At 38.2% G+C, this 21,447-nt stretch overlaps 1 protein-coding gene across 4 annotated transcripts in view; it reads right to left on the reverse strand.

The window, feature by feature from the left end:
• tbc1d4 (TBC1 domain family, member 4) overlaps nt 1-21,447 on the reverse strand; it is a 94,805-nt gene that overhangs the window by 47,178 nt on the left and 26,180 nt on the right. For 3 of the 4 annotated variants that reach the window (XM_057852083.1, XM_057852082.1, XM_057852084.1), the window contains exons 3-11: nt 21,214-21,433; nt 17,032-17,279; nt 14,449-14,538; nt 11,259-11,363; nt 11,051-11,183; nt 6,315-6,406; nt 6,132-6,242; nt 5,939-6,052; nt 3,699-3,767 (exon numbers count right to left, since the gene is read on the reverse strand). In XM_057852083.1, coding sequence (XP_057708066.1) covers nt 3,699-3,767; nt 5,939-6,052; nt 6,132-6,242; nt 6,315-6,406; nt 11,051-11,183; nt 11,259-11,363; nt 14,449-14,538; nt 17,032-17,279; nt 21,214-21,433 — 1,182 coding nt within the window. Of the gene's footprint in view, nt 1-297; nt 1,547-3,698; nt 3,768-5,938; nt 6,053-6,131; nt 6,243-6,314; nt 6,407-11,050; nt 11,184-11,258; nt 11,364-14,448; nt 14,539-17,031; nt 17,280-21,213; nt 21,434-21,447 lie in introns of those variants that run through there. The other variant, XM_057852085.1, reaches the window with a different exon arrangement.

Here is a 21,447-nt window from a genome sequence, read left to right on the forward strand (position 1 = left end):
AGACATCTAATCCATTTGCTGCCATCCCTCCTACTAGTGATGAACTCACAGCAGAATGATAATAATAGCTTGTTATTCTGTTTATGGTAATTTTGTACAATACCCTAAAATGGTGTTAATATATCTCCTTTGACAATTCAAAAGACACTAATATGTGCGTCCCACATTTGCGTGCCTCAACTCTTGACAAAAATTCAATACCTTTTACAAATCCCCTCATCTCACCACTATTTGCTTAAAATCAGTAACTAAGAAAATCTCTAAAATCAAAATTCCAACATTGTGTTCAGTACTCACCTCGACAAACAACCACGGCCACACTCATTTGTGTTCACTTGTGGTCTTCACTTCCACACTTGCGCTGGTGCAACTCCCATATCTATTGTATTCTAATCAGCAGTGTCATGTGACTTTATTCGTGCAACCCCTGACCAAACTCACAGCGCTGACATGTTGACTAAAGCAGCATCATGTTCTTCCTTTTCCCATGTACAAGTGGCACCAAATATTAAGTGTCAGCACAATGTGCACTTTGTTTTGACTGACAGGTTAGTAGGTACAAGGTCAAGCACTGCACACTGCAATTCCTTTTGACGGGGAAGCTGGCAGCAAAAGTAAAACTATGAGGAAGTCGACATTAGAATGATCTCAGCAGAAATGGAAATTCTGATTTGGGAGTTCCTGTTTGGCATGAAATACTAAGGAACAGGGGCGGAACTTAGGGGGGTCCTGGGGGTAAGACGGCATCTGGGCCCCCGATTTGCGGACGTAAAATGGGCGCGGTCACTTTCCCCAGACCCTGTGCCACGGCTTCAGGTAGGGGGCCTGCCCACACCCAGCATCAGTTAAGGCTGAGTTATGCTTCGCAGTCGGTCACAGTTATTCTCACGCTCACGCAGCGGTCCAATGCCGGATTTAGTTTGAAAAAGTACGAAAGCTGTTCCGCATACAAACAGGAAGGATTGTTTCAGGAGTGATTTGTTGGAGGATTCAAAGTAAATATTATATTATTCGTACCATGCATGCATTTTGAAACGTTTTGAAAAAAATCAATGGGAGAAATTAACCGCTACGGCATTGGCGTCATACTTCGCGATATATACGTAAAATAACTGCACGGTTCTTTGTTTTTAACCAAAAAATCGAGACTGTTTTATTTCCATATCTCTAAAGAATTCAGGGATTCATGCATTTATTCCCAAGAATTTTCAACGTAAAAAGCTCTTTGTGGTGATAAGGCGGCGCCACAGTGGCTTAAAGACTAGCAACACATTTGACATTTACGTAAAATAAATGCTAACTGCATGTTTTTTTGTTTTCCTTTTAACCAAGAATCGAGACCGTTTTTCGTCCATATATATAAAGAATTCGGTGATTTAACGAGCATACGACAGGAGAAAAAAAGTCTTAAATAGCATTATTATGTGAATTAGAATCGTATTTTGAGACGATTCGACTATATACAACAATTTAGCAAAGCGCAGATGACGAGAAATTAGTCTTTTAATCTGCCGGTTAGCCACGCCTACCATTATAGGGCTCTAGCATCCCCAAAAGGTGGATGACGTCAGCGGGAGACTGGGCTCATCGGTTTTACTATTCAGCCCACTGAGGGGGAATTATTCAGAACGAGGAAAACGCGACGAAGAGAGCCGCAAAATGTCATTGTTTCAGTATCTCTACTCCAATATTTTTACAGGATATTCTTGTTATCCAAGTATTTTTCCCCAATAGCTAGATAAATGCCTTGAGAAGGACCAGTCAGCCCGCCGAGGGGGAACTATTCACAACGAGGAAAACGCGACGAAGAGAGCTGCAAAATGTCATTGTTTCAGTCTCTTTACTTCAATATTTTTACAGGATATTCTTTTTATCCAAGTATTTTCCCCAATTGCTAGATAAATGGCATGGTCATGACAAATAACAGTCTTGTGCTAAATGGAATATGAAATAATAAAAATGCACTTATTCAGGACGACATGGCAAAATTACTCCATAATGGTCAAAACTGTCGACTTCACCTTTACTGTCGCACCTCCCGAACGATATTTTATGACACCTAAATCCGACATATGCCATTTCCCTTTCCTGGCTTCGGAGAATGTAAACAAACCAAGAGGCAAGACAGCTAGCCGACATGCTAACCCGAACCGAGTGATGTTTCAAAGTCTTCGAAGCGGAAAATCACACATAACTAGCCCGGATTATTTGACATGACGACTGGGTTGTCGATTGTCTTCGCGGACCAGCAAGCCGCCCGGCGGAGAGCAATTTACAGCTCATTCCCCGGAGGAGGGCGGCTGCAGTTGTTGTGCAGCTAACGTGCAGCTAATGTGCATGAGGAGAGCTTTTTACATGCCTATCAATGATCAAACGTAAGTAGTCCTTTATTTAAAGAAAGTTTGTAGTGTTTACTTTGTAATCTCTGTATTCGTATTTGACATAATACAAGATGTTTACTCACTTCCTCGTAAGTCCAATGGTCCCACAGTAGTCGGGCTTGTTTTGGCAAATATCCATGGTGAATGGGAACCTTTTGAAACTCCAAAAAGGCGCACACGTCTCTCCCTCATAAAGCAAGATTTTTCTGCAGCCGTTTGGCTGGCGTGATGCGAAAAATAACCGTATTAATCCGCAAAATCAGCTGAATCCTTAGTCCTCATACACAACAGTACGGCTGGAAAGTGAAGAGGACGCCTTCAACCGTACACGTCACAGCGCCCTCCTCCTCAATGCAAGACCGAAGCCGGAAGTCACTCATTTTCAAAAAACTAAATAAATATAGCGATCGCTTCCACACACATCCAAGCGGTCCATATCATTCAGGAGCATAAAATACTGCGTGTATTATGAAATAAACATGCTTTTTCGTGTCACATGCACTTTAAGCATTTATTCACAAGAATTTTCAACGTAAAAGGCTCTTTGTCTGTGTTTCAACTCGGTTGGCTTTGACGGAGATAGCCCCCCTATTAATCGGTCAATATATTATGACTTCTATGGCTCGTCTTTTAGCACTCCGTGTTTGCTAAGAGCTCGAGTAGTCATGTGATAACATCTGTAGAATTAGTCGAACAAACTAGCAAAACATTGCAAATGAAGACAGTCAATCATAGAACATGACAGTAAATTTATTGTGGTGTTTTTAGAAGAGCTTGGAACGAAATAGCCAATTTACATGTTCATTATACGAAAAAAAAATGATAAGAAAGCCACTCTGGAATGAATGAATTTCCTATCTTGAGGTACCAATGCATAGCAGCACAGAGCTTTATCAAGATGACATTTGGGGGCAAGATGGCGTCCATGTGTATGTGTGCGCTTGCAACCGAAATGACATTGGAATACTGCAAGAAAAAAGGAAAAACAACTTTGGAGTGATGTCAATGTATTTGTTTGCGTTTAATATTTCAAGCTACGCGTCTTTTGAAGCAGTCGGAAAGACTGCATCGTACTCTCATTCAACATTCTGCATGACAGTGACAGCAGCGCACAAACGCCTGCTAGCTGCCTCCGAGCCACGTGAGCGAGCAGCGGTATGACTGCCCCGCGTGAATTCGAGCCAGCAGCATTTACGATTGCATCGTTTATCAAACGTTTTTCACAGAAAGTGGGCTAAAAAAGGAGGGGCTGAGGGGTGACAGTTCCCAGAATGGTTCTTAGGGGAATTTTACAGTCCGTCTGAAAGGAACACTTACTTTGTCAAAGCTGCTCATGCTTCCCATGCTTCCCATGCTGCCCAAACGGCCTCGCATCCGACTGGCTCCCTAAAAATGATAAACAGTAGGAATTGATAACATTTCAAGCCAACATAATCTTAAATTGTATCAAGCCTTTTAATAAATCAACAAAAATGCAAAACTTTTGCTGAATACATGACATTACAATTCGATTCAAAAATGAAAGTATTTACTTTCAATACCACAAAATACACTAAACACTATTAGTGGTGGTACATGACAGGCATTTTCAGTTCATTTTCAATGGATGATTCTAATGAAGCTCTTTCTCTTTGTCATATACACTTGAAATAGTTTATCTTTACTTGAAAGACTAGACTGGACTATAAAGCGCACCTGATTATAAGTCGCACCGGCAAAATTTCACAACATTTTCGAAATAAATCCACATATACGCCTTACTTAACTACAAGCCGCAGTTGTCCATATCTTAACATTGGATATTTACATAGATGCATAGACTTCATAATGGTATTGACGGGTCAATTCGGCCAGCCACTGCGCAACGCCTTCGAGCAGGGGGCCCATCGCACGATCTGCCTCAGTTATTCGCAGTCGGTCGCAGCGTCACATGCTGCATTCTATCTTCGGATTTAGGATAAAAGTACAAAAGCTCCAAAATCAAAACTAAATAACAAATCCACAAACATATTAGCTCAAACAAAAACATACCTTATGTTGGTCTTAAAAGGGAGCGGGTGGATTCAGCCATGTTAGACCAGTTATGGCATATTAATTGTTGCCACAAGAGGGCAGTGTATCCACATAAATCAATAAAACTAAATGCAACACTTTCAAAACAAACCATTACAACGTCTCTCTAAGTAAACGAATCCTCGAAGAAGCAAAATTTTAATCTAAGCTTTATTTCTAATTGAATGACTGAGCTAATCGATTCATCAATGCAGCACTAAATTAATAAATTAGATACTTTACTGTAAATATTAGGGAGCTCAAATTGTTGATGAGAAAAAAATGACTGAGTCATCGTAGCATTTTGCTAATCTAAGCTAGCTTTGGTAAATGTCCTTCATTACCATCATGCATAGCTTTTATGAGAATCACCCTTTTATGATATGATCGTTAAAATACTCAAAAACAAATAAAAGTGATGTAATAATCATGAAAAAAAAGTTCTGCTCGTTTGAATAAAAGGGAAACCTTGCGTTAGCAATTAAAAGTGAATGTGTTCCTCTTTGACCAAAACTGCAACTACCAGTTATTTTATTTATTTTTATTTTTATGTTTTGCGCACAAATATATGGTTAAGTATGATGCATTGTTGTTTTCGTTAGCAATAAAGTAAATATAAAAATATACTATTCAGTTTTTGGCCAAAAAAAACCAACATTTTTTTTACCAAAAATGTCCCATTCATTTCCTGTTTCACATTCAATATTTCATCTTGGTAAACGTCCCATTCCTTTTTCATCACATTCACATGATTCCAACTTCCAATAGATTCAACAAACATTTCAAATATTTTTCATTCATTCATGACAAAAAATTCACAAATTCCGACCAAAACATAATATTTTACCAAAATGTATTTTTTTTTACCAAAACTTTAAACTATTTCTCACCAAAACTTCACAATCTCTCACCAAAACTTCCCAAACTTTTCAAAATCTCTCACCAAAACTTTGCAATCTTTAACCAAAATTTTGCAATCTCTCACCAAAACTTCGCAATCTCTCACCAAAACTTCACAATCTCTCACCAAACTTTCCCAATTTTCCAGCAAAATTTCACCAAAAACTCACAACATGACACCCATGTACGCTAATTCCATTGATGCCCTTGCACGTCGATACCATTGACGCCAATGCATGCTGATGCCATTGACGGCTATGTGCGTCAATTTCTTTGACATGAAGTGACCTGATATCATCAGGAAGGGGATGATGATGATCCCAAAGCAAAGCTATCGTAGCAATTTCTCCAGAAATTCCATTTTCCTATTTATGATATACAGTATATTTGAAAATGAGTTTTATGTATTTACAAGCTAACGGTCCTCATGCTGCAGTTTGCACTCCCTTTTTATTTAGGCTTTGAGAAAAAACAACAGATGGCAATGGATCCTCAGATCAGCCTGGATGTTGTGACTGAGATATTACTCTGCATAAAGATATAGGTCAATCTAAATCCTCAGGGAGCACAATAACATAACAAAGAATGCTATCAAGAGGACCTACCCTCGCCAGGATGTTCTCCAGAGAGCTGGTGAGGGACGAGCGAGCCTTGTTTTTGAGGATGTCCAGTTTAAAGCGGCTGCCCGTGGCTGCACCGTCACTTGTAGAATTGTTTTGCTAAAAAAGAAACAGGAAGGAAATCATCTTTCTTCTGCCTTTTCCATCCAAACTTTAATAAATATTCAAGTATATTCACTTGAGGGGTCTCCCCAATGTGGAGGTGTGTCTTCTGCTTGCTTTCACACAGCTGCCTAAGATGCAAAATCACTAGTTCGTTCTCTTCTTGGTCAGAACTGGGCTTCAGTCGCTGCGGATTTAAACCATTGACAGATTTCTCAGTCAAAGCTATTAGGAAATGCAGAGAGGATGTGAGCCTGACCTGAACTCGCTCGAATATCTCCACTTGCTCATTGTCTGCCAGCTGGGAGAGATATTTCTGGATGGCCAGCTTTGCTCTTGGTGGGTAGAGGCCTGGAAAAATAAGGGTAGGGATTATTATTATTTTGTAATTTATATATACAGTGGTATGAAAAAGGATCTGAACCTTTTAGAATTTCTCACATTTCTGCATGAAATCGCCATCAAATGTGATCTTTGTCAAAATCACACAGGTGAAAAAAACAGCGTCGGCTTTAACTAAAACCACCCAAACATTTATAGGTTTTCTTATTTTAATGAAAATTGTATGCCAAACAATGAGAAAAGGGGGGAAAATAAATAAGCGATCCATCAAATTTAATATTTGTGGCCCCCTTTTGGCAGCAATAACTTCAACCAGACGCTTCCTGTACCTGAAGATCCGTCTGGCACATCGATCAGGACTAATCTTGGCCCATTCTTCTCTACAAAACTGCTATAGTTCAGTCAGATTCCTGGGATGTCTGGCATGAATTGCTGTGTTTAGGTCATGCAACAGCATCCCAATGGGGTTGAAGTCTAAACTTTGACTTGGCCACTCCAGAACGTGTATTTTGTTCTTCTGAAACCTTTCTGAAGTTGATTTAGTTCTGGGGGCTAGGCTCATTGTCTTGTTGCAGCATCCATCCTCTTTTTAGCTTTAACTGTCTGACAGACGGTCTCAGGTTTTCCTGCAAATTTTTTGAATTTATTCTTCCATTAATGATTGCAAGTTGTCCAGGCTCCGAGGTAGCAAAACAGCCCCAAATCATAATGCTCTCTCCACCATGCTTCGCGGCGGGGATGAGGTGTTGATGTTGGTGAGCTGTTCCATTTTTCCTCCACACATGACGTTGTGTGTTACTCCCAAACAACTCAACAATGGTTTCATCAGTCCACAAAATATTTTGCCAAAACTTCTGTGGAGTGTCCAAGTGCCTTTTTGCGAACATTAAACAAAATGACATGTTTTTTTTTTTTTTAGATAGCAGTGACTTCCTCCGTGGAGTCCGCCCATGAACACCATTCTTGGCCATAGTTTTACATACAGTTGATGTGTGCACAGAGATCTGGGACTGTGCCAGTGATTTCTGTAAGTCTTTAGCAGACACGCAAGGGTTCTTTTTTACCTCTCTGAGTTTTCTGCGCTGAGCTCTTGGCGTCATCTTTGGTGGACGGCCACTCCTTGGGAGAGAAGCAACAGTGCCAAACTCTCTCCATTTGTAGACAACTTCTCTGACTTTTATAGATGGTTTTGGATACTTTCCCAGCTTTATACAAATCAACAATACTTGATCGCAGATCTTCAGAGAGCAATTTCGACCGAGCCATGATGCACATCAGACAATGCTTCTCATCAAGACAATTCTTACTAAGCCTGAACGATATATCGTTTAAAAATCACCATCGCAATGTGCGCAATAGTCCCATCGCAAGGACGTGCGATAGTTTGTTTTTTTTCCTACAAACTTTGTGCGCTCGCACAGCCTCCCTCCCTCCTTCTCCCAGCTCTTTGTTCCTTAGTCACTGTGGTACTCGCTTATTAAAGTTAACAAATGTTGACAGATGGTTGTCTTTGATCTTGCCAGAGAAGCGGACTTCGCATGCGTGGCATACGTCAATCATCGTTTAACTTGTTAAATAGTTGCTGCGCAAGGAAGCGCGCACTGGAATGAATCTGTGTGTATCGAGGCGTTCGAGGCAGCCGGACATGTTGTGTCGTGGCAATAAACGCTAGAAGTGATCTTGAGGAGTTTGTAATTTCTACATGCCACTCCAGGAGTCACAGCCAAGGTATGTAAACAGAAGCATTTCATAAAGCTAAGCATTTTTGTACTACAGTACTTTATTCTTGTTTAAAAAAGATAAGGTCGGACAGTGATGTTTAAAACTGATCATAATTATTACATTTTAAGTGCTTAAAAACCATTTATTAAAATATATAATAATATATACATTTTTTAAATCACACTTTGGGGAAAAAAAGTGAAAAACCATGTCTTATATGTATCTCTTTTCAATGCTAAATCTCAATATATACATTGAACATACGCTACTTTGCGGTTTTTCACTTATCACGGCGGGTTCTGGTCCCCACTAACTGCGAAAAATGAGAGATCACAGTACACTGTGGTCACGACGAATCATCCAAAGTCATCCAAACACCTATTCAAGTCATCTAGTGAAAATTTCCTTTATAAATATACAGTGCCTTGCAAAAGTATTCGGCCCCCTTGAACCTTGCAACCTTTCGCCACATTTCAGGCTTCAAACATAAAGATATAAAATTTTAATTTTTTGTCAAGAATCAACAACAAGTGGGACACAATCGTAAAGTGGAACAAAATTTATTGGATAATTTAAACTTTTTTAACAAATAAAAAACTGAAAAGTGGGGCGTGCAATATTATTCGGCCCCCTTGCGTTAATACTTTGTAGCGCCACCTTTTGCTCCAATTACAGCTGCGAGTCGCTTGGGGTATGTTTCTATCAGTTTTGCACATCGAGAGACTGACATTCTTGCCCATTATTCCTTGCAAAACAGCTCGAGCTCAGTGAGGTTGGATGGAGAGTGTTTGTGAACAGCAGTCTTCAGCTCTTTCCGCAGATTCTCGATTGGATTGAGGTCTGGACTTTGACTTGGCCATTCTAACACTTGGATACGTTTATTTTTTGAACCATTCCATTGTAGATTTGGCTTTATGTTTTGGATCATTGTCCTGTTGGAAGATAAATCTCCGTCCCAGTCTCAGGTCTTGTGCAGATACCAACAGCTTTTCTTCCAGAATGTTCCTGTATTTGGCTGCATCCATCTTCCCGTCAATTTTAACCATGTTCCCTGTCCCTGCTGAAGAAAAGCAGGCCCAAACCATGATGCTGCCACCACCATGTTTGACAGTGGGGATGGTGTGTTCATGGTGATGAGCAGTGTTGCTTTTACGCCAAACATATCGTTTTGCATTGTGGCCAAAAAGTTCAATTTTGGTTTCATCTGACCAGAGCACCTTCTTCCACATGTTTGGTGTGTCTCCCAGGTGGCTTGTGGCAAACTTTAAACGTGACTTTTTATGGATATCTTTGAGAAATGGCTTTCTTCTTGCCACTCTTCCATAAAGGCCAGATTTGTGCAGTGTACGACTGATTGTTGTTGCTGTAGATCTCTGCAGTTCATCCAGAGTGATCATGGGCCTCTTGGCTGCATCTGTGATCAGTTTTCTCCTTGTTTGAGAAGAAAGTTTGGAAGGATGGCCGGGTCTTGGTAGATTTGCAGTGGTCTGATGCTCCTTCCATTTCAATATGATGGCTTGCACAGTGCTCCTTGAGATGTTTAAATATATATATATATATATATATACATATATATTTTTAATATCGCAATATATCGCAAACCCCGCAAAAAAATCGCAACAATAGTTTTTTCCAATATCGTTCAGGCCTCATTCTTACCAGGTGAGTGTTTTATAGCGGGCAGGGCAGCTTTAAACCACTCATCAGTGATTGGGGACGCACCTGACCTAAATTGTTTGGTAAAAATTGGTTTCAATTGCTCTTGAAGTCTCCTTAGGCAGAGTGTGCACTTACTTATTTTTCCCCCCTTTTGTCATTTTTTCTCCCCTTTTGTCATTGTTTGCATGCTATCCTCATTAAAATATGAAAACTAGGGCTGTCAAACGATTAAAATTTTTAATCGAGTTAATTAAAGCTTAAAAATTAATTAATCATAATTAATCGCAATTCAAACCATCTATAAAATATGCCATATTTTTCTGTAAATTATTGTTGGAATGGAAAGATAAGACACAAGATGGATATATACATTCATCATACGGTACATAGGGACTGTATTTGTATATCATAACAACAAATCAACAAGATGGCATTAACATTATTAACATTGTTAAAGCGGTCCATGGATAGAAAGACTTGTAGTTCTTAAAAGATAAATGTTAGTACAAGTTATAGAAATTTTATATTAAAACCCCTCTTAATGTTTTCGTTTTAATAAAATTTGTAAAAATTTCAATCAAAAAATAAACTAGTAGCCCGCCATTGTTGTAGCCCGCTCATGGGTGCTGAAGCCTATAAAATCAATCACACCCAAGCGCCAGCAGAGGGCGGCAAAACTCCATAAAACACAATTAACATGTGGGCATTTCACTCTACTGTCATTTAAATCTGTCTGAGCGGGGCATGTGCGTTAATTGCGTCAAATATTTTAACGTGATTAATTTAAAAAATTAATTACCGCCCGTTAACGCGATAATTTTGACAGTCCTAATGAAAACCTATAAATGTTTGGATGGTTTTAGTGAAACCAGACACTGTTTTTTTCATCTTTGTGATTTTGACAAAGATCAGATCACATTTGATGGTGATTTTATGCAGAAATGTGAGAAATTCCAAAAAGTACAGATACTTTTTCATACCACTGAATATATATTTATATTTCCCTCGTATCGTTTTGGGGTCAGAATTTACCCGTTTTCAAATCTGAAAATGACCCGTGTATCGATAATATTGTATCGCCATATCGTGAGGTCATTGTTATCGTGAGCTTGGTATCACAAATCGTATCGCGAGCTAACACATTAGCACAGAGATCCCACAACAAGCAAAGATGAGTAAGACTAACACATGCATTATGAACATTCACTTAACAATTTAATCAAAACGTTTAAATATACAGTAAAAACAATTAAAAACAGCTTCTTACTGTACCTTCGATGCGTTCGCAGAGCTTGTGTAGGTCGTGCATGGGGCAGGCCTCACATAACTGGATCGGAGTCTTATTGCTTTGTAAGGAGGCTGCCGTACTGAAGGCCTGCTTCAGGGTTAGCATCACCTCGTCCACCTTTGCACGCATTTAAATTTGTCAGAACTCCGGGGGAAAAAATCTTGTTTAGGTTACGTCAACCGAAATACTCACCAGAGACTCGCTGGCGCATTGGAAAACAAAGCACACATACTGGCTGGGACCAGATTCTGAAGTGTCACGACAAATGAACCCAAAATGGTCTGTTTGCTTGGTAGCCTGTTAATAAACACAAGATTGAAGATATTTTAATGCCTTGTGACAGTATGTGTCATGCAGTAGCCTAATGCATGTGTAAAACCAATTTTGTGTGTGTGTTATAGATTATAGGTTTGACTCCTTCCACACCAAGGGCGTATGTTTGAATAGGGACGGTAGGGATATTACACTACCAACTTTTCAGGATGCTCAAATTGTCCCTAACAACTTTTAAGCAAACTTTTTTGCATTACGTAATGACTTCAGTTATATAGGTCATTTAGATTGTCTTCCCATATGCTCTAAGGATAGACTTGACCCTACTATTATTAAGTGAATTACAATACTTTCATTATGTTCAGAATTACATCGACCCCTTTTCACTTGCTCACTGTGCCAGTCCACTTTTTTCCCTTCAAACGTACATTTGATTGGCTGAGGACCTGGCCCCCCACCCCCACACACACGCAATCACAGCCTCCACACAAATACAACATGCCGCCTCCTCCGCCCCCTTCGAAGACGAGGAATATTAGAAGTTTTTTCCCGAAAGTATCAGCCCCGATAAGTAATGTTAAAAGTAGGGCTGTCAAACGATTAAAATTTATATCGAGTTAATTACAGTTTAAAAATTAATTAATCGTAATTAATCGCAATTCAAACCATCTATAAAATATGCCATATTTTTCTGTAAATTATATATATATTCTGTAAAATAAATTGTTGGAATGGAAAGATAAGACACAAGATGGATATATACATTCAACATACGGTACATAAGGACTGTAGTGGGCATTTTACTCTACTGTCATTTAAATCTGTCAATGATGTCCTCACTCTGACGCGTCTACTTTTTCCAAAGCTAGACAGCTAGTGAACGACGCCTTAATAATCAGACTTCTTCCTTTTTCATCTGATTTATTAATAAAATAGCCTCAAACCATTGTCCTCTTTAGACCGTCGTAAAACTACAAAAAAAAGTACACAAGCATTCCATTAGCAACAACGTTAGCTTAGCACGCTATACAGGTTCACTAAACATAAACAAAAAGCGTCTCATACAAAAAATATAACATTTCGCTTACTAACATAATATGTACATTCTTTACAACAACCATACTTACGGACAAATCTTAGCCAAGGATCATATAAGCACAACATTACAACGCAGGCGTCAGCCCGAGACGTCGTGCAGCCATATTGAACTGGCAAGTAAACAATAAACCATGTCGCAAAGCGACCACAAGAGTTCGCTGTTAGACAGCACAAAAAGCCTTGCTGTAAAACTTACCAAAAGGCAGAATACTGTCTGAGCGGGACATGTGTGTTAATTGAGTCAAATATTTTAACGTGATTAATTTAAAAAATTAATTACCGCGCGTTAACGCGATAATTTTGACAGCCCTAGTTAAAAGATGTCAATGTTGTGGCGGTGGGAACCACAACAATAATTTTGCTACTGAAAGTCTGACCTGCATCAGCATTAGCATAACATTAATCTGTGTGAATTTCCCAAACTCGAGTAGGAAGTTGTTTTGAGAGAAAAATCCTACTGGGTCTGTTTTCTACTGTTAGCGTTAATTAAATTGTGAGAAATGTAGTAAACTGAGGTTTACGCCCATCTCCCCAATTTTCATTTTTATTTAATTTTATTCATGTGGTCTTAAAGCAGCCCAACGAAGCTTTCTTTTTTTTTTTTTTTTTTTTTTTGTTAAATTTGGCTGTGCTTGTGGACAAAAGCAGTAATGTTTTACCTGAAAGAAGGTTCCATTTTTATTTATTTTTGTTACACATTATGAGGTTTTTTCAGTTATGTTTAATTTATTAATTTAGACAGAAAATGGACTAAAAGTGGTCCTAAAACAAAAGTTTTTTTTTGTTTTTTTTTATTTCAATTAATATTAACAGTTTTGCATTTCTTGTGTATCTTAATATAATTTAAGTTATGTTCAAATATTGCAATTTAAATTTGCTAATAAAATCTAGACATTTATTCTGGAAGTTTACAAAATGTTTCTTTTGTAGTTTTTGTAAACAAAGGTTTGAATTGAACGGCAAATCACCTGGACCAACACATATGCACTGCAAAACACACCTCCTTAAAACTACGGTAGTTAAATTCCCTTGTTTTGAGTGTAAATCTACTAGAAATAAGTGAAATTATCTGCCAGTGCTTCAAGTAAATTTTACTCAGATTTCTTGAAATAAAAAAACTAGGTAGCTGAAAATAAGAGACTTATTTTAAGCAATACATTTGTATATTTAATCTTCCAAAAAAACTTGGTTGACCAACTTTTAGATATATGGGCTTAATAATAAGAACAAATTGTAATATTTACTTAATTTAAGTGGAATAATCCGACGTATTAATCTGTTAACTAGCCTTTAAACCTCAAAACAAGATGGAGAAAATCGACTAGATTTAAGAAAAATGATCAGATTAAGACGTTATAAATTTGCAGTGTGAAAGTTAGTATAAGTAAGATTTATTTTGCATTGATCATTTAGCCAATCAATTAATTAGATTCATAATCATGAGAAACGTTTTTAATGTCCCGTACCCAGCAAAAAGTGTACATGCAGGTTATGTATGCTGTTATCGCGTCCCTACCAATATTGAGACCAAACCTACGCCCTTGCCCCACACATTCACACACACAAAAATTAATAATAATAATTTCTGGTTCCGTGGCGACCTTTACGTCAGGGAGTTCCGGCAAGAAATTCCAGCCACTTCGCCCCTGGTTATAACAGTGGCAAAACTGTTTCTACCTACCAGGTAATGTTTATTTTGTGTATAAAACATTTGAACGTTTCAGCTTTTACTTCAAGGTATGTATTCATGACATGTTTGACATGACCAATTTTTCTAAAACATATGGTAATATGGTAAGTCAGATGTTCACCATCTTGTTCTGGAAATGTTCAAAGGTTATGTATTATGGTATGTTAACATCCCCGGGGTTCATGCTATCGTAGTAGTTGCACTAATGTGAATCAATAAGATGCAAAACATTGATATTCAAACAAAAAAAAAATACCTTTGAAATATATAGTTGTTTTTTTTTTTTTTTTTTTGCTTTGTTGGCACAGAAAACAAACCAACCTGACAACAAGATGAAATGTCTTTGAAGTTTTTTTCCAGCACCACCGTTTTGCTGTCTGGACTTATCAGGTTTACTTCAAAACGCCCGACCTGTAAATAATAAAAGAAAAAAGACTAAGTCACACTATTTAAAAACAACCCAACAGTTTTACTAAGGTCCCGAAATACAAGTAGGCCAGATTCCAGTGGCACATGCTGAAAATCAATGTCAGTGTGTTGCTGTGTCACATATTGAGCTGCTAGCTATAATTAGCCTCGTGTAGAAATATGGTGTGAAGGGACAGTAGCAGGCTCACGTGGCTTTTTGTAATAAAAAAATAAAACTACACAAAGAAAAAAAAACACATGAGCAGCTAGAAGGACGCGGCCTGTTTTCACCGCAGTGCTGAGGAGTTGCAACAAAACTAGGCAGTGCGTTACTACTGCCTGCCAAATGACCGTAAAAGTAATTTGCAGGAGGCTTTTTAGCACACTGGATATATTTAGACTCGAGACCATCAAGACAGCACCACTTCAGTTCTCACAAAATCCCAAAGTGTGAGCTCTCTACTGAACATATAGTGGTTCTCTAGTTAAACAAACTGACAAACAAAAAACTATTTTAAAAGTGTATATAATATAAGACGGCCCTGATTATAAGACGACCCCCTCTTTTTTAAGACTCAAGTTTGAAAAAAGACTTTTTGAACACCAAATAAATTACATTACAGTGCATCCGAAACATATGATTATAACAATATATTTGAGAGAAAAAGCATGTTATTTTGCCTCATAAGTCTTAATATCTGAACATTTAAATATGTATACTAAAGTGCAATCATATTCGTAAATGAATGACTTCTGTTTTTTTAAATGTAAACCAGACTATTGTGATAAAACAACAAAATTGCAATAACTGCATTAACCATCAAAGTGAAGTGTAACTTTAACTGTAGTCTTGAAACAAATTTGAATAAGCAAAAACATTGCAATAAAATAATGCAAACTGGTTTAACTTGAAAGCAGCTGAGATCTGTCATGACAGGACATCGCTTCAATGATATCTGGCACCATCTAGAGTCGTGAATGGGTATAATGTCTAGACCGCGAATATAAGACGACCCCCTCTTTTTCAGTCTTATTTCAATGCAAAAAATACCGTCTTATATTCGGGCCAATACGGTAAATACTTTATTTTTTACTTATTGTACTGGAGAGCAATATTAAAGTTTATTTGTACAGTACAGTGGTACCTCAAGATACAAAATTAATTCACTAATGAGTGGTTTTAGTATAGTGGTGCCTCAAGATAGAAAATTTATTCATTCCTGAGTGGCTTTTTTTGTATAATGAATAGCATTTTACATGTAAATCTTCATCGCCCCCCGTTCAGTGTAGCTTGTTTGTTAAGTTCATTCGACTGATGTTATCACATGACTGTTCAAGTTCAAAGCAAATACTGAGTGCCCAAAAGACGAGCTAGCTTCAGCAGCCATTGCAGTTCTTGCTAATTCATTTTGCTCAGGGTTCTTGCACCCTTTTAAAAGTCAAATTGAATGTTTTTTGATACATTTTTTAAGACCTCAAAAATATCATTTAAGACCAAAACAGTCACAACAATTTCCAATGAAGAAAAAAACCTTTTATTTCACTGTAAACATATATTAATATATGTAATATAGAACTGAACTTAAAAAATGTATGATGAAATAGATTTTATGTAACACACATACCACTACTACCATTATTATCAATTACTTGAATATTAATGGAGAGCGAGAGTAAGAGACAGAGCACATGTGTATGACTCGTATCATTATTTACACATTTTATATGCCCATACACACACGCACGCACACACACACACACACCCTCTCTCAACACAGAAAGTTGCCAGAGAGAAAAAACACCAAAGGCTGTATTATGAAAATGTTATTTTGAACCGATTTTACAATGGCGGAAGACTTCACAAAAGTAGGCTAATGCTAGAGAGGAAACTAGTTAGCCGTCTTGCCATCCTAACTAGCCATGTTATCTGCCTCGTTAACAAGCTTACGTTATAGTATTTTTTTTTACCATCGTTAGACACAAACACGCTAGAGTGAACACTCGTACCTGGAGAGAAACATTCATGGCAGCATTTATTCACCTTGAATTTTGTGTAAAGTGACGGATGGTGGTCACGTAAATGTAAAATCATGTTGGAGGTCCTTCCTCCTCTAAGCCACAGCCGTGTGTTTCTTTTCAGTAGCCGAAGTACTCCAGTAATAGCTACTTTGTCTTTTTTGAAGGGGGAAAAAGATCAGTTGTAGTGTCACCGACAGACACAGAATAGTGCAACAACTGGAGAGGGAGGTGTGAGCGCTGCCGTGACAAGCCACTCATTTTTTGCTGCATTTTTGGGACATAAAGAATAGCTGTACTATGGTATGACGGTAAATTTTAATGGTTTTGAAACTGTGACGTTTTCATACCACGGTAATCCATAACCGGCACATGCCTAAGGGTAATATAGTGCTGCTGTTACGAAATAATTCAAAACAATATTAAAAGAAAAACAGTGCCATATAACACTTAAGACTTTCAGAATACTACTCTTACTACCTGGAAAAGCATGGTTCTGTTTTTGTCCGAATCAGACGGCTGAACGTTGTTGGGAGCGCTGGCGTGTCTGCGTCTTACTGGGTCCAAGCCGACACCTTCTACGGGTTTCCTCTGCAGACTTCCCGCCAGGCTACTGCAGCGCGTTCGGAACTCCTGGGGTTCCTGAAAACCAGAATCTTCCAAGATGGACTCAGGGTATGCTCCTCTCAGGTTGTTCTGACTACTGCTGACAGACATGACGGGTTCCGCTGCAAAACAGTATTTTCTACATTGAGTCAGCGGGAAAAGGCTCATGCGTCTAAAATATTAAGTGGCAGTGCTGTCAATGAAAAGCAAAACTGACATTTAATACCAGCTAACAACAAACAAATAACTTCCATCTCTGATGTTGCATGATTAAATGAGCTAAAAGGATAACATCATTGAATTACGCTTGGGGGAATGTTTTAATAAATGCCAAGATGAAACCTTCGACATGTACATGCGATGTTTAAAATAAAATGTTGATGTTGATAAATGTCATAAGATAAAAAATATAATTATTGACACTGCCTATGCTAGGTAACGAGTTACAGTGGTGCAAATAAGTATTTAGTCAACCACTAATTGTGCAAGTTCTCCCACTTGAAAATATTAGAGAGGCCTGTAATTGTCAACATGGTTAAACCTCAACCATGAGAGACAGAATGTGGAAAAAAACAGAAAATCAAATTGTTTGATTTTTAAATAATTTATTTGCAAATCATGGTGGAAAATAAGTATTTGGTCAATACCAAAAGTTCATCTCAATACTTTGTTATGTACCCTTTGTTGGTTATAACGGAGGCCAAACCTTTTCTGTAACTCTTCACAAGCTTTTCACACAGTGTTGCTGGTATTTTGGCCCATTCCTCCATGCAGATCTCCTCTAGAGCAGTGGTGTTTTGCGGCTGTCGTTGGGCAACACCGACTTTTAGGGGGTGTAACGGTACACAAAAAGAGTACCAGACTATACTCTCAGTGTTTGAAAAACACAGGGAGTACAGTCTGGCCGTGCCAGTCAAGTCCTGCTCATCACTTTTCCGTTCGGGTTCAAATTGGAAGGGCCGAACCGACGACATATTTATGTAGCTAAAGAGTGACATTGTGGCAGCCCGGATTGTATTTCTTCGTCCGCAACAATGGCGACTTATTCATTGAGCTATTACAAATTTTATTAAAACAGAAACATGAAGATAGGCTTTAATGTCAAAGTATTATGCTCCATACTAACATTTATCTTTTAAGAATTACATGCCTTTCTATCCATGGTTCCGTTTAAAAAGGTTATTAAAAAAAAAAAAAAATAAATAAATAAAAAAGGTAATTCATTGATGGTGCGCTCTATACGGCAATAGTGCGGAAAATACGTGAATAACAATTCAATATAGATGATGTGCTGAACAAAAATAGTGTACATAACATTGTAAGCAGTTACTCATTACTTGAGTATTCTTTTCACCGCATGCTTTACTTGAGGAAAGTTTTTTGATGACTACTTTTACTTGAGTAATATTTTGAAGTAACACTACTCTTATTTGAGTCTGGTCTGGCCATCATGTGTGGAGTTGGCATTTTCCCCTCGCACTTGCATGGGTTTGGTTTGGCTTTGGTGTCCTCACACATTCCAAAAATACACATGCAAGGCTCAAGACTATAAACTGTCATTTGTGTGTGAATGTGAGTGCAAATCGTAGCCAAATGTTTTCAATATGTTGCAATAAATCCAATGTGCAATCTGATTGTTTGGTAGTCATCACACTTTAAATTTTTCCATTGTTTGCGTGCGAACTACAGTGACATCTCGCAAGACATAATACGTGATGCCCTGAGGTTTAGCTTCACCTTGCATGGTTTTTTTTCCTGAAGTTGTTGGTTGAATACCAAAATGGACCATTTTTCACATTTTAAACATTAGTATGGGTGTACTCCACTCAACTAGTACTGTAATCAGTACCTGACAAAAGTCTTGTCGCTTGCATACACATAGACCTGAAATGTCCCTCTAATATATTTGTAATCAATATTTTCTTACGAGAAATGGATCATTTTAATCCCAACAGGTTTTGGAATAACATTTCGGTGCCAAACAAAACTGTTGAAAAGTGTTCTGATGTTTACAGCTTGGTAAAGCCCACTGAGTCAATTTTTGCAAAGACATAAGTATTGTCGTCTTGTTAAATGATGCACATAATCCCATATTAGAGCTTCACCTGTTACCAATAACGTATCAATTAACTCTCAGGTGTGTATAAAAAGAACCCAAGTGCACTAGACCGCCACATCAACTGCAACCTGACCTCTGACAAGATGCCGAAGATTCCTCCTGAGACCCAAGTGTCATTTATCTAGAGCCTAAAGACCAGATCCACTGCAGATGTGGCAGACACCTTCAATGTCTCAGCGTCAGGTACAGAGGATTAAAAAAAAGATATTAACAGACTGGAGACGTTTTTGACAAGCCCAGGTCAGGCAGACCCTGCAAGACAACTGCTCGGGAGAACCGGTTGTTGGCTGGAAAATCTTGGTCACCAGAAGACCCAGTGTCAACCAGAACAGCCTGTCGAATTCTGTCTAGAAATGGCCTCCATGGTCAAACCAGTGTCCAGAAACCAGAATTAAACAGAAGACAATTAAAAAACCGTGTGGCATTTGCCAAGGCCCACAGCCTGTCAAAAGGATGGATGCTGTAAAAGGTGGATTTTTCAGATGAATCTTCCATTGAATTACACCACAGTCGCCGCAGATATTCCTACTGGAACCCGCATGGATCCGAGATTCACTCGGAAAACAGTAAAGTTTGGTGGTGGCAAAATCATGGTCTGGGGTTACATCCAGTATGGGGATGTGCGAGAGATCTGCAAGGTGGAATGGAACATAAATAGTCTGAAATATCAACAAATCTTAGCTGCCTCTTACTTTCCTAACCATAAAAAGGGACAAATTCTGCAGCAGGGTGGTGCGCCATCGCATACGTCAATCATACCTCAAAGTTCTTCAAGGAAAAGAAGATCAAGATCCTCCAGGATTGGCCAGCCTAGTCACCAGATATGAACAGGATGAAAGAGGAAGCATGGAAGACGAAACCCAAGAATGTTGACGAACTCTGGGAGGCATGCAAGACTGCTTTCTTTGATGTTCCTGATGACTTCATCAATAAATTGTATGAATCCTTGCCGAACTGCATGGATGCAGTCCTTCAAGCCCATGGAAGTCATACAAAATATTAAATTTGGATCTCACAGCACCACTACTTAATTCGCCTATGTTATGTTACATATTTAGGGCTGCAGCTATTGATTATTTCAGTAGTCGATTAATCGATTTACTAGTTTGTCGAATAATCGAGTAATCGGATAAGAAACATGAAAAATGAAAATACCTGAGCTGAGCCTCAAACGGTATAAAAATAAATAAGGGTCTATGTTTGACAAAAGAACAATTGGCTAACTTACATAGGAAAAGTCCGCTAGCTTAAATGCTATAAAACGCTAACTTTTTTTTTTTTTTTTTTTTTTTACAATGCTCTTAACAAATATATACATATAATAACAAACAAATAACAAATAATATATATACCTATAAACAAAATTATGAATGCATTAAAAAAAAACAATAGCTCAAACAAAAACTTAGCTTATGTCTTAACATGGAGCAGCTGGATTCACCAATGTAAAATGAGGCAGGCTAGAGGGCAGTGTATCCACTCAAATCAATAAAACTGAATGCAAACACTTTCAAAATAAACCATTACAACGCCACAGTAATCAAACGAATACTCAAATCAACAAAATTTAATTCGAATCTTTTTTTCTAATCGAATACTCGAGTTAATCGATTAATCGTTGCAGCACTAAATATATGTTTGTATTTGAAGTACATTTTTTGTTCAATTTTCACACTACTTTCTGTAGGCGACAAAACTTTTGCCTTGCCAAAATTTGACCTTTATGTCTTCATTAAATGATAAATCTTTTTTCAGTGAAACAAATATACTTTTGTACATCCAACATAATTTAGGAGGGTCTTAGCTTTCATATGAGCCATTTCTGAAAGCAATTGAATAATTAAAAGGTAAGGTTGTTCGCAATTGTTTCTACAAAATGGATAAGCGACAAGACTTTTGTCAGGGACTGTACAGTAGGTCCCCACTATGTCTCTCACCGGTTATGTCCTCTCCAAGTGCTTCAACGTCCTCATTCTTCTCATTCAAAACAGAGGAGAGTGGATCTCCTCCCACACCAATACAGAACTCTACAGGGATCTTGTCCATGGAGCCTCGCTGGCCATTAAGGAGTCGCTTTCGCTTGACTTCATGTTGCTGAAACTTATCGATGCAGTCGTCGATGAGCGTGGACGAAGCTTTTTTGTGCCCCACTGTCACCTGCAGTTATAATG

The sequence above is a fragment of the Corythoichthys intestinalis genome, chromosome 12 (assembly GCF_030265065.1).
Source record: "Corythoichthys intestinalis isolate RoL2023-P3 chromosome 12, ASM3026506v1, whole genome shotgun sequence".
NCBI classification, from domain to species: domain Eukaryota; kingdom Metazoa; phylum Chordata; class Actinopteri; order Syngnathiformes; family Syngnathidae; genus Corythoichthys; species Corythoichthys intestinalis.